The sequence below is a fragment of the Eubalaena glacialis genome, chromosome 10 (genome assembly GCF_028564815.1).
Source record: "Eubalaena glacialis isolate mEubGla1 chromosome 10, mEubGla1.1.hap2.+ XY, whole genome shotgun sequence".
NCBI lineage: Eukaryota > Metazoa > Chordata > Mammalia > Artiodactyla > Balaenidae > Eubalaena > Eubalaena glacialis.
Genome location: NC_083725.1, coordinates 11,608,152 through 11,624,318, shown reverse-complemented (window position 1 = coordinate 11,624,318; position 16,167 = coordinate 11,608,152). Strand labels below are relative to the sequence as shown.

Below are 16,167 nucleotides of genomic sequence, written 5' to 3'. Positions count from 1 at the left end.
ATATTCTATTATTGTTCAATTTCTTGGAACGTCAAACAGTACAGCATCCTTTGAATACAAAGAACATGTTCCAGAACCTCAGATGGGGTTGTTTTCGTTACTGGCAGCTCAACATTCCCTCCTGCAGCCCACGGCAGGTGTATTTGAGATAAAGGGACAGTGTCTGCCCACGGAACAGATGAGGGGGAGCTGGTTTCTGGCATTTCTGCTCCAGTCAGCAGGTTATTCACTATGATAATCCAGCCTATAGGTTGATGGAGTCACTTGCAAACCCCTTCTGAATGTTTCGTCATACAGATCTCCCCCTGTGGATGTGTGTATTTTATCTACTTGGTAATGCCTTGTGCTCTTGGATCCTTAGCATGAAAGCAATACTGTTGCTGTACCATGGGGGTTTTTATTTTTATGTGTAATGCCAGTTAAACACCGATGAGGTGCCAACACATCCAAGGCTTCTGAGTGTGTCATCACCCATCTGAGTACTGATTGTCATTAATGAACCCTGTTTCCCAACCAGCAGGCCAGCAGAGGCGTGGCATAGCTCAGATCTTGGCTGGCTGAAAACCGATTTCTTGGATTTGATTCTGGTGGGGTTCTCTGTCCATGAGATGGCACAGCTGAAGAATCTTTATCAGTTGAGTTTTATCCAAGCATTTATGTTTATTTTTCCCAGTTTTGGTGATGAGTAGTCACAGGCAAAAGGAAAAAATACATTTCTTAATTTACGTGGCTTTCACGTTGCTTTATAGTTGCATCATATTTTCAGTTGTTCGGAAATGGTTATGGGTCCTCTCTCCCCTTCCTAGAAAGACGTGGAGGGTAGAAAACACCTTTTCCATCGCTGCCCATCCACAAAAGTCCTCCCTTGAGAGTGCAGTGGAGGATTGTATGGACTCCAGCTGGCTCTCTCTTTGGAAAGCTGAACCAGAGAAAAGATGGGAAATAGTGGGCTAGATCAACAGGAACTGGTCCTTATGTGGATTCATTGCATGTGGCTTTATTGCCTAATGGGTCTCTGGTTGGTTCCTCATTGAGCTCAGCAGCTGTGCCCTGGCTCAAAGGAATCGAGAAGGGCAGGCCCAGATTTTTGTCCGAGCCCTGTCGTTTCTCAGGTGTATGTTCTAATTAAGGGCTTTTGGGTCACAAGGTATAGTAAACTCACTCAAGCTAACTCAAGTAAAAAGTGCTGTGGAAAGAATGAAGGGGGATAGGAAGGAACCCAATATAGGAGGTGCAGGTGCGCCAGTGGGGACTGGGGCTGCGCCTGGCAAAGCCGTCCTCCCTCCCCCTCCCTCTTCCCTCGTCCTGGTGTCATCCTTTCTTCTCTCCATAAGTCGGCTTCATCCTCCTGACGCTGCAGACTGATCTTACCTGCATGGCTCTGACTTGTACAGGTTTTGGCTTGCCCTGCAGCACCTGTGATGCCCTGCAGCACCTGTGACACCCATGGGGCATGACTCTCCTCCCGGATCCAGCTCCCCACCTACCCTGTGGTGTCTCAGCATCCCGATTTCAGATTCCCAGGAGGACTGGTGGGTGCCTGGCTTGGTTCCGGGGCCATCTGGTCCAGCTGGGGCCCGGCTCACACTCGCCACTTCTTTCTCTTCCTGAGCTTCGTGTTGCTGGGTCTGTAAAAGGAGGAGGTCGCCCTGGGTCTCAGGCCTGCGTTTGGTGCACCCTGGTGTTTACTAACCTGGCCACCGCCATCTGTCTCCTTTCCAGGAAGCACCACCTGTGCGTCCAGGCCGTGCAGCCTGCTGTGTCTGCCCAAGGCCAACAACACTAGGAGCTGCAGGTGTCCAGAGGGTGTGTCTGGCAGTATCCTCCCGTCCGGGGACCTGATGTGTGAGTGTCCTCACGGCTATCAGCTGAAGAACCACACATGTGTCAAAGAAGGTGTGTCCCTTTCCTTTTCCCACCATCCCCCTTCCCTTCTGTCCCCGCGCCGGGTGTCCTCGATGCACTCATGTTTGGGGTTATTAAAAATGCCCAAGGTAGAAATTAAACCCCCCTAGATACAGACATCCTGGTTCAGGTTCCAAGGCCCGTGATCCCTCAGTCCTCATCCAGAACAGGCCCATGCTGTTCTTTTAAAAATTAAAAAAAAATTGCTTTTAGGATTAATGTCAGGAGATGCAGGCTTTCCTCTGAGTGCCCCTTTCTTTTTTTTTCCCACCTCTTCCTCTTCTCATCCACGCCCCACATCTATCTTCTCCAGCTTCCGTAAGTCGGACCACCTGACTTGGGCAAGGGACTGGTCAGACTCCTTCAGAGTTCACCACGTCTCATCCAGCAGCTTCCCGCCCCCTGCCCCCCGCCCCCTGCCAGCCTGGAAACGTCTGAACTTTCCAGCCGATAGTGCAGAGGACTTCGAGTCTTTCCTCGCAAGCCCTGGCCAAGTGGCTGCAGCGGCCTCATCCCACCCCCCCTTTCAACACGGATTCTAACATTTTCCCCCTGAAAACCTGCTAAATCTTTCTTTCCTGTCTAGTTTTTCCATTTACCCAAAGTGGCCTTCTGGGCTCTCTCAAGAAATACAAACGGAAAGAAAATGAACCTTTTCTTCTAAGACACAGGAGACTCTCTTTCAGGCTCTCGACATCATCTTAAAGTTGTTTGGAAAGAAATGGAGTGAACACTGAATTCCAGCAGGGGAAGAAGAGGGCCTCTCTATATCCCTGTCAGAATGCCTTTGGTTATCCAAACGGGAGGCCAGTCATCACGTGTTCTCGACCCAGTCGACTAAACAGTGCATTTTTTTCAGTGTGAGGAATTGTAACTGCTTGCTTTGAAGAAGTCATGGGGTAGAAAAAAAATCCTCAAGAATATGTAAAGCAAATCTCCATAACCCTCCTGGTTAATAAATGGAATATATGTGAATATATATGACCATAGTATGTATAAACTATATAGGTATACTGAATATATGTTTGGATCTTTGTACACAGTCCCTTAAGGAGTTCCTTGTGAAATTAGTATATTATAACATTGATACTAGACCCACTGTATCCACTAGACCCACCTGGCACCATCACTCTCCTTTCTCATCATCGTAACCCCCTCTGACGCTCCTAGCTGCCTCTTCTCCAATTTTAATTAAAAGAGGAGAGAAGGGGGCCTCCTTGGATGCTTGCTTCCCGGCGGGCACGTGTGTGCGGCATCCCCCTTCCCCTTTGCCGTCTAAGGCATGTTATTTGAGTAAGACAAATGGACACTCAAAAGAGAAAGCCTTGTGGTCCAGCAGGAAGGATGATATTGGTTTCGTTTCCTCCTCTGTCTCCCCCGATGGCCAGAGAACACCTGTCTCCGCAACCAGTATCGGTGCAGCAATGGGAACTGTATCAACAGCATCTGGTGGTGTGATTTTGACAACGACTGCGGGGACATGAGCGACGAGAGAAACTGCCGTGAGTCCCCGCTTGGCTGAGTTTTCGGGATGATAGGCATTTCCCATTACTCAGAAGGCTGGTCCGCGCCTGGGTGGGGCCTGCAGTCTGGGGCCCCCATGATCAGTGATGCCCATTGAAGCGGCTGGAGAAAACACATTTCCATATTAGATATTTATTATTAATTAAAGCAAACCCACTTAAGTAAGCTAGCTACTCATTGCAAGAGATTTACAAATAAGCGTCGCATGGTTGGAACTGAGCTGATTTGGGAGTCGGGCAGTCTGGGCTCTGACTGTGGCTCTTCCACTGTGAATAGAGCTGGCGACCTGGGGCAGGTGACCAGGTGATAGTCCTTGATTTATAAATTTAATGTTTAGCCTTTTCGGAGATGGGAAACAGGCTTTACCTTGTTACCTGCAATCAGCTGGTGCCGGCTACCTGCCAGGCTCAGGAGAGGTTGTTCTAATTGGTGATGCCAGCTTTGGCCTGGGTTGTGGGAACATTGGTATGTGTGCACGTAGATGTCATCTTTGGACTATGTAATTTCTAAGGTCCAACTACAAAAGTATGTGATTCTGTTTAGCAGGGTTTAAGGACAAACAAATAACTACTTATAATGGATAATCTATTTACCGCGAAGTTGGCCATCTTTCTTCAGTTAATTTTTAGTAGCTTCGACATCCTCTCCTAAGGAGGGGTCAGTCAGTAATGTGTTCACCCGTTCACTCAACACGTGTTTATTGAGGACCATGTGTTCCAGGCTCTGTGATAGGCCTGGGGATAAACTGGTGATCAAAGTGGACACAGAGTTTACAGTCTGAAGCGGGGGTCAGAGAAGTAACCAGCCAGGTACATTCGAGCCATGAGTGCTGTGATGGGGCGGCGCCATGAGCTTCAGGAAGGGTGCCCCCATCAGACTTGGGGAGGTCCTTAGGAAGGGTGGGCAGAGGTGAACCAAGCAGAGGTAGAGGGAGGAAAGTTCCGGGCAAGGGAGCAGCATGGACGAAAGCCCTGAGGCCAGCGTGTGCTGCATGGGCAGGAAAGCAGCGTGGGTTATTGAAACCTGCGTGGGAGCCATGGGGTAAGGGGAGGGTGGACGGGTGCCTGGGGCCCAGAGTAGCAAGGACCTTTGGACTTTATCAGAAGAACAGTTTGGAACCGTTGAAATGACAGGATAAGATTTTGCCTTTGGAAAGATAAAGGCGTGGGCAGAATGAATGAGGTGGGAGAAAGGCCAGAGCAGGGAAGCCAGAGACCAGTCTGAAGGCTTCTCTTCTTTCACATATTTTCCTTTGGAAATCCAGAAGCTCATTTATCATTTTGTGCTATAAGGACAGATTAATGGGTGTGTCCCGTCTCTGTGTACCCACCTTGCCTCTGGCGAAGATATTTTGCCAGCCATCTGTAGAGCACATGCCGGTTCCTATGCCCCTCCTCCCAGAAAGCAACTTTAGAAACAGTCAACTCATTAACTCATCTGGGCCCTGCAATCCTATGTACTGCCTTTTCTGGCTCATAGGAGGTTATTACCAAACCTTTATCATTTTTCCTTGGTTTCCTTGGTGGCTGCCTTTCACACGGAAGGAGAGGAGCTTACCAACAGCAGATTTGGGAGAGCACTAGCCTCTCCATGTGTTTTTCTTTTCTGCAAAAGGGACACTGATCAAACCTCCTGTACCTACTAGGGTCTCAGGAAGGTGTGATATTTGTGAGGGAATAGCCAAAGCTCCTTACAAACATTAATTGATATTAACATCATTGGAGCAGATTCTGCAAAGGAGTTTGTTACGGAAGAGGGTGGGCGAGGAGACACTTCTTAGAGTTAACACATTGCAAGAAAACTGCCCAGACATAATGAGGCGTAGCTGAAGCAGAGAGCTGTAAACTAGGTGACCTCGTGTCCAGTAGCTCGGGATTCCTCCTTGGGTTCCTGGGCTTTGGTTTCTACTAGATGGACGAGCTGGGGTCTCATATTGGTTCAGTGTTTTGCGAGGAAGACCTCCCTCCATCTCCTTCCCCACAGCCCCTGAGCTGTGACCTCACAGGTTCCCATGCAGAGTTTAAGCTTCTCCTCGGAGTGAAGTATGCAGCTGGCTCTGCGCTCCTCCTGGTTTGGTGCAAATGTCAGCCGGGATTGACCCTCCCGAGCCCCTGAGACTTGCTTTCTGCTCTGCTTTCTTGCAATTCCCCGTGGCTCGGGTCCTGGACTAGTCAGATGTGACAGAGGTGAGGGGTGCAGGGTATAAAACGTGGAGCCTGGGAGCCAGGAGGGTGGTGCTTATCTGAGCCTTCCTGAGGGTCTCCCTTATCGAGGAGGGGGCAGGCACCCTGTTTTTGGGCAGGGCCGCAGGAGGGGACAGGCCGTGGCTGGGCAATGCTGTCTGGAAGTTAAACGAGGCATCCCGTCAGCTGCCAGGGAAGAGGAGAGGCGTGGCAACAAGGGCAGACGTGGGAGGGATGCTGTCGGCAGATCCCCCTTCCTCTTCAGCAGACTCCTGCCCTGGGTGGCTGTCAGCCACTGGGGGTTTTGACGTGAATCCCCTGCAGTCTTGTCATTTCTGCATTCATCCCCTGCCTCCCACCATGAATTCAATTACGGAGAAGAAACGGAGCCGCAAATAAAAGCGGCCGGGCACGTCTGACTGCAGGGTTGCCGCCCGCCTCTCACTTCCTGGTGCTCCCCACCCTCATCCCAGGATTCTGTTCTGTCACGCCGTTCCTTGTGGATTGGCTGCTCTAGGAGCAGCCTTCTTTCCCAAAGCCTTTTCTGGAAGGTTCTAGGGCTTATGCTTAAACCCAGATAATTTCTGTTTAGAAGGGGGAGAAAAACCGAATTATGTTCACATTCTGAGGCAGAAGGGCGAGAGGAAGGATGGGAGGAGAAGTGACATTTGTTTAGAGCCCATTATATTCACATCCTAAGGATGGGTGCTGGTCCCAAACTTGTTTTCTTATTGACCTTCATAATAATGCCAGGAGGGTAGGTATTCTCTCCATTTTACAGTAGCGGGAACGGAAGCCCAGGGGGGTTGGGCGAAGTAAGTTGTGGCTGGTGGAATTAAGACCCCTGTCTGGTCTTTGTGTCTGTCATCACAAGTGCTTGCGCACGTTACCTTATCTTCCTTTTGCTGTGGAGAAAACTGAGGCTCAGGAAGGTTAAAATTAATTGCTAGAGGAAGAGGCAGAGCCAGGATTTGAAACCCTGTCTCGCCTGACTGCAGGGCCCCTGTTCCTGCTGCAGAATTTTACCTCACCCTCCCTCTGTCATCTGTATGGTGAGGACCCAGCTTCGTGTGTAAAACTGGGCCTCCTAATGGTAGTTTTCCAGATGAAGGTATTTCTGCCATTTATTTAGGAAGACACCGTCACTTCTGAGGGGATCTTAGGAGGTTATCTAGTGGAGCGGTCCCCAACCTTTTTGCACCAGGGACCAGTTTCGTGGAAGACAATTTTTCCATGGACAGGGGGCGGGGGGCTGGTTTCGGGGTGATTCAAGCGCATTGATTTATTATGGCCTCTGTGCAGTCAAACCTCTCTGCTAACGATAATCTGTATTTGCGGCTGCTCCCCAGCGCTAGCCTCACTGCCTCAGCTCCACCTCAGATCGTCAGGCATTAGGTTCTCATAAGGAACGCGCCACCTAGATCCCTCTCATGCCTAGTTCACAGTAGGGTTCGTGCTCCTATGAGAATCTAATGCCACCGCTGATCTGACAGGAGGCGGAGCTCGGGCGGTAATGTGAGCGATGGGGAACGGCTGTAAATACAGATGAAGCTTCACTTGCTCACCCGCTGCTCACCTCCTGCTGTGCGGCCCGGTTCCTAACAGGCCATGGACCGGAACCAGGGACCCCTGATGTAACCGCATCATGCTGTCTCCCAGCTCAATGACGGTTTCTCACTCTTCCCAGCCCTGTTCGGACCTGGAAGCCGTCCATGGAAAGATAGGCCCTTATCTCCCTTGGTTGTGAATTTCAGGTTCTCACGCAGTTTATTTTTCCTGTAAGTCTAGGTTTCAATTCTGTTGTTGAAATTCATATTACAATTAAAATCTGCTTCCTTCTCTTTTTCAGTTGGCTTTCCAGTGGGATGTTTGTATTCGGGGGGAGTTGACTGGACCTAATGAGCATGTTGTCTCTCTTTCCCATCCTAGCTACTACCATCTGTGATCTGGACACCCAGTTCCGCTGCCAGGAGTCTGGGACCTGTATCCCACTCTCCTACAAATGTGACCTTGAGGATGACTGTGGCGACAATAGCGATGAAAGTCACTGTGGTAAGGGGACGTGATGTCCAGGAATCCTCTTCCAGAGGGGGCAGCACCCTGGCTCATGGGACGGGTTGGAAATGGAGGATTTCTGAAAGCCATTGAGGGATTTATGACATCAGCTGCATGGCCACCTCCATTCACATGGTAGGATTGATTCATTCATAAAGTGATGGACCCTGCTTCCTTGCAGAGATGCTGTACACATGAGTGTGAGAATTAGGAAGATTTCTAAATGAATTCAGGCAGTTATTAACAGCTATACAGCCTTAGCCCATGCACGCCTCTGGGCAACTGTGACGTTAGCCTCCTGAAGACTCAGAGCTATACCTTTGTGAACTGTTTTTTTCTTTTTTTTTTTTTAACTGATCTAATTCAGTAAACCCTGTTAGAAGTCAGTGGATGGTACAAACGTTGTTTTAGCATCTGTTTTCTGAATGGAAATTTTTATTTAGGGAAATAGTGTGTTGCAATTGAAGGAGTGGTGGGAATTCTCTAGTTCAGTCCTTTTGATTTCCAGATGAAACACCTGAGGTCCATAGAGGTCAGGGGGCTTATTCAAGGTGACACAGTTAGTTTGTGTCAGAAAAGGGAACTGGGACCGTGTTTCCCACGCCCTTCTTCTTGCATAATCCTCCCCTGTCAGTTTCACGAGCCCTGTCTTTGTTGATGGGCTCTGGGTACCAAACCCGTAGCTGCTGACTGTCACGGGAGGGAACAATACACAGAGTGCCCCAGCCTGGAGGGGAGTGCGAGTGGGGGCCGGATGCTGACCCCGCTGCTGCGAGGGGTCGGTGAGGCCCCGTGGGCTCCCTGCCTGTACACAGGGGCAGGTTCAGTCCAGCTGTGCGTGTGCTTCCGGACGGGGCCTGCATCATCACAAGCGGGGGGTTTGACTCACTGGGACTCAAATAAGGAGAGTGGGGGAAATGCTCCTAGCCTGGATCTGAGAGCACTTTTCTGGGGGGGGAGTGGTTACATAATTTTCCTTCATCTTTGTAAAAATACGAAGTTCCAGGAAACAGTCCTTGGGGTTTGCACTGTTTTCCCTTCATTCCTCCCACGTCCCCCTCTGCACTCAGAGGGTTAACGTGTGCAGCCAGTTTTGCTCTCGTCGGGAGGAATCACCACGTGGTTATCTGTTTCTAATGTGTCCTCTCACCCACTCACTGGACACATGTTGGACCATTAAACGGTGTCCGTCCCTCAGATTCTCTGTTCATGGTCCATTCACGCTGGTGCGCCTGAGTCCACCTCAAGGTCTCAGGTGGTCCCTACCTCAGATCCAGGTCCTCTTCGTGAGTCTCCAGACTGTTTCCTCATGAATATCTGCTTCCCAGTTCACCATCAACCTCTCTCACTGAGGCAGCCACCCCGGGCCCCCGGGCTTGGCTACTCCTGTTTTCCTAGAATCTTTACAATTCCATGTGAAAATTCTGTTTTGTTAGTATCCCCAGGGCCTACAAAAGATGCTGTCAGTGTAGCTGCCCCTCCTGTCCTGGTCAGACTGCCCTGGTTCATTTGTCTCCGGCCCCCACCCTTCTTGAGACAGCCCCACCGACCAGCATCCCAGGAGCTCTACCCACAGGAAGTCACCAGCTTTTCTGTTTTGGGAGCTCAGCAGTGATCTCTCTTTCCCTGAGCTGACCATCTCACATTGATCAGCACACTCGGCATTCTCATTACTCCTGTTCTGAAACCACAGGCTCTGTCTCTGGAAGTCCTCTGTTTCTTGAAAATTTGGCTTTCTGGGCAGCCAGAGCATTGCTTCCCAACCTTCTTCCCAACATAGGAAGCATAGAAAATGATATTTGTAAAGTGCACCAAGATAAATGGCCAAGGCCGCTGTTGCCTAGAGGCAACTGGTGGCCAGCGTGTGAGGTGTCAGGATCTCAGCACACCTGTGCCCCATTTGCAGCGCACTCCAGTCATCCCTGGGTATCCACAGGGGATCAGTTCCAGGACCCACCGTGGGTTCCAGAATCCACAGATGCTCAAGTCCCATAGTCGGCCCTCCATATCCACGGATTCCGCATCCACGGATTCAACCAACCATGGATCGTAAACGTAGTACATAATGCACAGTTGGCTAAATCTGTGGATGCAAAACGTGAATATCCAGAGGGCCAACTGTACTTGGGCACCATCCTCGAGGACTTCCCATCCCTGGTTAAAGTCTTCATGCGTGCGTTCTGGATCATCAGTGATAATAGGGATATTGGGTGCATCTCTAACCCTTAGGAACTTTGACCTCAGAGACAGAATTCCAGGCAAGCTTTTGTGCTCAGATCCTTGTCTGTGGTCTCACCTGCAGAAATGCACCAGTGCCGGATTGACGAATACAGCTGCAGCTCTGGCATGTGCATCCGCTCCTCCTGGGTGTGTGACGGGGACAACGATTGCAGAGACTGGTCTGACGAAGCCAACTGTACTGGTCAGTGTTCCCTGGACTCCCTGAGCGGCACTTACCTGCTCGTGTGCTGGGTAGCACTGCAGCCCTGCGTGATCGCAGAATCTAGGCTCTAAGAAACGGACCTTAGAAACCAACGATATCAGTGCTTCTCAGAGAGCTGGTCTATGATAAGCTTGTGCCGAAAATTTAACCAACTCTCTGCCTCCTTCACTGAGAAGGTCTTGCCATGAAAACATGTTCAACTGAACAGTCTCCTGAGTGATAGAGTTGATTTACATTTTGGCTCAAGCTTATTTCCTTAGGACCAGTAACAGAGTTTACAGACTGACCCCTGGTCTGGGGACCATACACTGAGTAGCATTGAACTAGCTCGTGTTTTGGAATGCAGCATCAAGGGGTTCCCTAAACAGTGAAAGCTTAAATTGTGCTTGCACCTGTTTTGGGTAAGATTTTATTGAAAATAAATTTGGGAACGACATTAGAGTATGAGAGGAAGGCTGGGTGGTGTAAGGTAGAAGTAATGTTGTAATTCTTCTGTTGGGTGTTAAGTTCACTCACGTTCACTCCACTGCTTTTTGTGAATGAATGAATGAACGCGGGCCGTATACATCATGGTGGACTCGGGGAGAGCAAGGCGTTGGGGAAGTTGTGGAGGCAGGAAAACAAAGCCCACTTCTGATGAGTAAATTTTCTCTGCAGCCTCCTCTAGAAATTGTCATTCGGTTCTACCCTAAATCCCTTCAGTGATGGAGGTAAAGATGTTTCCTTTAACCCTTTTGTGGCGAGGGCAGATCTGGTCATTCAGGCTTCATTTTGCCATCCACTGTTAATGGATCTTCACTCTCGCGAATTAAATCCCTTAAGTCCCGTGTCTTAATCTCCCTTTCCCCCACAGTACCCCAGCAGTTCTTACACACCGCCCAGCATCCGGGAGCTCAAAGCATGCCTCCTAATTTGTAAAAGCAAATAAAAAGTAGATCTGTTATCATGTCCCACACTTACATATCAGTGTGTTATGCTTTGCTTTAGATTTGGTTTGTGAAGGGCAGAAATGATCTTTTACTCCTCTATATTCTCCCAGTGCCCAGTTCAGAGAACCTCTGTTGATTGGGTAATTGTACACAACTGTAACTCTCCATTCATTTTACTTTAGAGGTGACCTTACATGGCTTTAAGGAGTAAACGGGGCTCCTCAAAGGCCAGGTACATCACACCGGCTGATCTGTGATGTTACCAGATTCCACCCCCTCGTAAACTTACCCCCCGCAACCCCGTATCTTTTCTGGCGCAGTCTTGGAGTCTGCGCCTCTGCTTCTGGAAGGACTGCAGGCGATTGCTTCTCTCCGGGTGCAAGCCTGGCCCGCAGAAGGAAGAATAACCAAGGTCCGTAGAGGAACTGCCATCAGCCCAGGAAGCATATGAGTGCTGTTCGGAAGCTTTGAGTTGGGCAGATAGTTGGTTAATAAATTAGAGGGATGCACCTGGGCATTTCCGTTTGTAAATTGAGGTATTGAACGAGACTGAACATCTTGTTAGCACAAGCATGTTAGTCAAACTTGTGTTTTAGGTGCATGTGTCGATCCTCCACAAAGAATGAACAGCTTCATTTCTGTGGGTGGGCTTGTTGCAGACTCCTCGTCTTATCTCTGGTTTTCTCTGGCAGGGCTACCTGGGGAAGTGTAGAGTGCTTGCACCACAACTGTAGCCTTGTTCCAATGGCTGTGCTTCCAAACCTTTTAAAGATGATTCTCCTTGTTCGTCATCTCAGAATAGTCGGGGGTCAGATGTGAGCTCATTTTGATGTGTGGCGGGTTAGTTCATTTCCTGGCCTAGTAAATTAAGTCACCTGCAGAGCCAAAGAAAATGGGTCCACTGACTTCCTGTGGGCCTCAGCTCTCATGCATGGTCTGTGCCGGGCATTTTCTTGGCTCTTCCCCTCCCCCTGTTTTGCTTTCCATGGAATTGAGTTTCCTTTATCCCTCTGCCCGCCCCCCCGCCCCCCACATTGATTTTGAACGTAAACGTTTCATTTCTGTTCTTTTAGCTGTTGCCCTAGACATCTTATGTGTATTCCTAATATCTTTCCCCTCCCCTAGACCTGCTTTGATTCCAGTCTCTGACCACAGTTTCAATACTGACATACTTAGCATATATTTAGTATTTTAAAACACGAAATACTTCGTATTTTAGTTTTACGCTTTAAAAATCCTAAAATTAGTCATCATTATTTTTTAGTAACCAAACTTATTTATAGGTACCTACCTGTCTACCACTTCTGCTTCTTGTACCTAATGCTTCCTTTCTGTGCACATCCTTCAGTGTTTCTTGTAGCAGGAATCTGTGAGTAGTAAACTTCAAGTTTTTGTTTATAGAAACATGTCTTCATTTTGATCTCAAAACTGAATTCTGATGGATCTGGGTTTCTAGATTTGTAGTAATTTTCCCTAAGTATTTTGATGGAATTATTCCCTTTCTTTCTGGCCTCTTTTGTCTTGATTTAAATTCTCCTCTCAGATTATCTGTTCAAACAACAGTCTGACATTCTTTTCTCTCCAGTTGTCTCTAGGTTTTTTGCATTTTGTGTCTTTGTTATTCAGTTTCACCTACCTAGGTGTGGGAGTATTTTTATTTATCCTATTTGTTTTCCTTCTAAAATCTGAGGATTTAATCTTTTTCATCAATTCTGGGAAATTACAGCCACTATCTTTTCAGCTATATCTGTTTGCTACTTTGTCTACTCTTGTCTTCAGCAGCAACTATCAGCCATTTGCTGGACTGTCTCATTCTGGTGTTCATGCCTCTGGTTTTCATATTTGCTGTCTCCTTATGACTCTGTGCTAGACTCTGAGTTACTTCCTCAGATTTCTTTTCCAGTTCAACAGTTCTCTTTTCAGCTGGATCTAATCTGCTGTTTCACACATCCACTGAGCTGTTTTTATTTCCATGGCTATGTTTTTTATATCTTGAATTTCAATTTGGTTCTTTTTTTGTGTGTATATAATTTTTGGTGTACTATATGTGTGCTTTAAATTTATTTATTTATTTATTTATTTTTGGCTGCATTGGGTCTTCGTTGCTGCGTGTGGGCTTTCTCTAGTTGCAGCGAGTGGGGTCTACTCTTCGTTGCAGTGCACAGGCTTCTCATTGCAGTGGCTTCTCTTTGTTGTGGAGCATGGGCTCTAGGCACGTGGGCTTCAGTAGTTATGGCACACAGGCTCAGTAGTTGTGGCTTGCAGGCTCTAGAGTGCAGGCTCAGTAGTTGTGGCATACGGGCTTAGTTGCTCCGCGGCATGTGGGATCTTCCTGGACCAGGGATCGAACCCACGTCCCCTGCATTGGCAGGTGGATTCTTAACCACTGCGCCACCAGGGAAGTCCCTCTATTTGATTCTTTTTCAAATTCTGCCTTTTATTTTTGAGTGCGCTTTTCTTTATGCTTTATGTTATTTTTTTACATTATTAATCATTCAAGTTGTGTTGATATTAGCATTTCTTTTTCCTCATTCATTCCTAATAGTCCAGTGCTTTATAATAAGGCAGTGCTTTTGTTGTCACAGTAATTAATTCATCTCTTCTGCCCCACTTTTATTTGGCTAATGCTTTGGATCAGGTGTCACAGAGGGTCTTGCTGAGTCAGGAGAGATCTGCCCAAGTCAGAGAATAGGTAGGAGGATAATGGTCTCTATTAGAAACCCTGGTATTCTAATTTCATGATCATTTGCCCCATTAGCCTTTCTATTCTTAGAGTCACAATGAATCCTGCTATGCAAAGGATTCTTCATCGTCCCCAAATTCTTTAGTCTGTATTAAAGTCCATCTCTTTCATCCTTGTAATTAAAAAATATTATCGATTGAGCATGTATCATTCATCAGACACTCAATGTCAGAGAGCTAGTAAGTTACTCAGAAGACAGAAAAATTCAGAAAAAGGGAATATGTTAAGCATTCCAGCCCTACCTGGCCACTTGAATGAAATGGTGCAAATTAATTAGTCTTTCTTGGCTCAGCTTCTGTGATGGAATCTGGAGATCTCAAACATGCCTCCCAGAATTGTCATTTGGAAACTCTACTAACGCTCTGAAATTGTTTTCAACTGGAATTAAAATGCATAGGCTGAATAATAACAAGTACATCAGTATGGCAATGAGTTTAGGTGACAGTATCTTTTATGAAAGCGAACAAGGCTTTGGTGAGGAATTTTTTAAAGGGCTGTCAGATTTGTAAAACCAATAAATCAGAAGTATTCCAGGCAATGGCTGTTACTGGGGCAAAGCTCATGTAACATGCATGATACACTTATTCCTCTTATCAGAGATAAGTATATTTTAAAAAGATGTTTAATGGATTCTGATTGCCAAAGGCTGTAAAATATTGAAACTTCCTGTAGACTTATTTGCATGCTACCGGATATAGCCTTGGTCTTTGAGGAGATAAGACAACAGATGATGGACAACTGTTTGTTGTAAAGTGGTTTGAAAAATCAGGTGCTTTGTATTTCAGACTATTGCAAAAAAAATAGCCTCAAAGGCAGTAGAAATTCTAGAGGGCATTGGAAGCCCGTTTTCCCAACCCTTGAGTCACTATTACCAGCCATCTCGATTGAATAAATAACTATGGTGTGCACTCAACAACCCACTTTTGTTTGTTTTGCCTCCTTCTGTTGCTAGAACGTCCTGTCTGCACAGTTAAACCAAGAGAGCCCGTCTGTCTTGGTTATATTATTTTATGCCAGTTGTAAACAAGGCCAGCCCTGGCTTTCAGCAACAAACAGACACAAACTGCTCTCTGTGTCAGAGGAGGAAAGGGAAATCTGATGCAGAAGGCCCTTAGTTGTGTTGGTTGGGGTTGAAGCAGATACTATGCATTTGAAATAGTCTTTGACTGAGGTTTTGGGACGTTTTCTAAACGACTTCCAGGTGGCCTCAGCCCATGTATGCAGATGAACCTGTTAATTTATAACAGTGGCTCTGTTTCACTTGACTTTTTTTTTTTTTTTTTCTTTTAATGACTGTAGAGAACGCCACGTATTATTGGCTGGTAGATGTCTCTCTCAACTGTCCAGAAAGTTAGATAATTCTAGGTTTTGGGTACATCTTTTATTCTCCTCAGACCTGAGGTTTTCCACATTTCAAATTGGGTGGTTTATTTAGAATTATAAAATCATGGCCTTTCAGAACTTACAGGGGTCCTTAGATATGAATCTAGACGATGAAATTGAGGCCTCCACACAGTGGGGACCAGCTTTAGGACCCAGCCCCCTGAGCACACACTGCCTGTCCTTATCCTGCAGAATCTGGATGAGTGAGAAGGTAAAGTAGCCAGGTAGAGTGGAGAAAGCACAGGCTTTGGATTTGGACAGCCCTGGTGCTATGACTTCATTATCTTTGTGAATGTGGGGGAGCTTCTTAGTGTCCTAAGCCTGTTTCTCATCTGTAAAAGGGGGAATCCTTCTTACCTCATAAGTTGTTGTGAAAGTGACTGATTTTTTAACATGTATATCTGTGCTTGTAACACTGATAAACTCAGAGCCTCAAGCTGTTGCCCATTCAGGAGGCTGCATTCCACCTTAAGGGCAGCCCCAGGTCATACCTGTGATCTAGTACAAGCCTCCTCTCCACTTGGCCCCTGATGGTGATGGGAGCACAGAGGTGAGGGACGTCTTGACCATTTCTCTCTTCTCTTTCGCTGGCAGCCATCTATCACACCTGTGAGGCCTCCAACTTCCAGTGTCACAACGGGCACTGCATCCCCCAGCGGTGGGCGTGTGACGGTGACATGGATTGCCAAGACGGTTCTGATGAAGATCCAGTCAACTGTGGTAAATGCAAATGCTTTGGCCCCCACCCAGAGCATTTCCCATGTCTGCTGTTCAGGAAAATAGACAACAGACAGGCCAGGAAATGGACTAGTGTCCTGCTGTGCCCGGGTACCCACTCTGACCACTAGTGAGCCCGCAATTTCTGTGTGGCACTGCCGTGCAATGTGTAGGCCTGGGTTATGTAGTCTTAATTCTTGGGCAAGCAGGTTGCCTCACTGCTTGTCCATAACAACTTTGAAGAAAAGAAATAGAAACCCACTAACCCACCTGGAGTGCTAAATG

General features: G+C 47.4%; 1 protein-coding gene across 1 annotated transcript in view; it reads left to right on the top strand.

Moving 5' to 3' along the window:
• SORL1 (sortilin related receptor 1) overlaps window positions 1–16,167 on the top strand; it is a 159,440-nt gene that overhangs the window by 99,757 nt on the left and 43,516 nt on the right. The window contains exons 22-26 of the mRNA XM_061203301.1: window positions 1,723–1,896; window positions 3,294–3,407; window positions 7,542–7,664; window positions 9,970–10,089; window positions 15,760–15,885. Of these exons, the coding sequence (XP_061059284.1) occupies window positions 1,723–1,896; window positions 3,294–3,407; window positions 7,542–7,664; window positions 9,970–10,089; window positions 15,760–15,885 (657 nt within the window). The remainder of the gene's footprint in view (window positions 1–1,722; window positions 1,897–3,293; window positions 3,408–7,541; window positions 7,665–9,969; window positions 10,090–15,759; window positions 15,886–16,167) is intronic.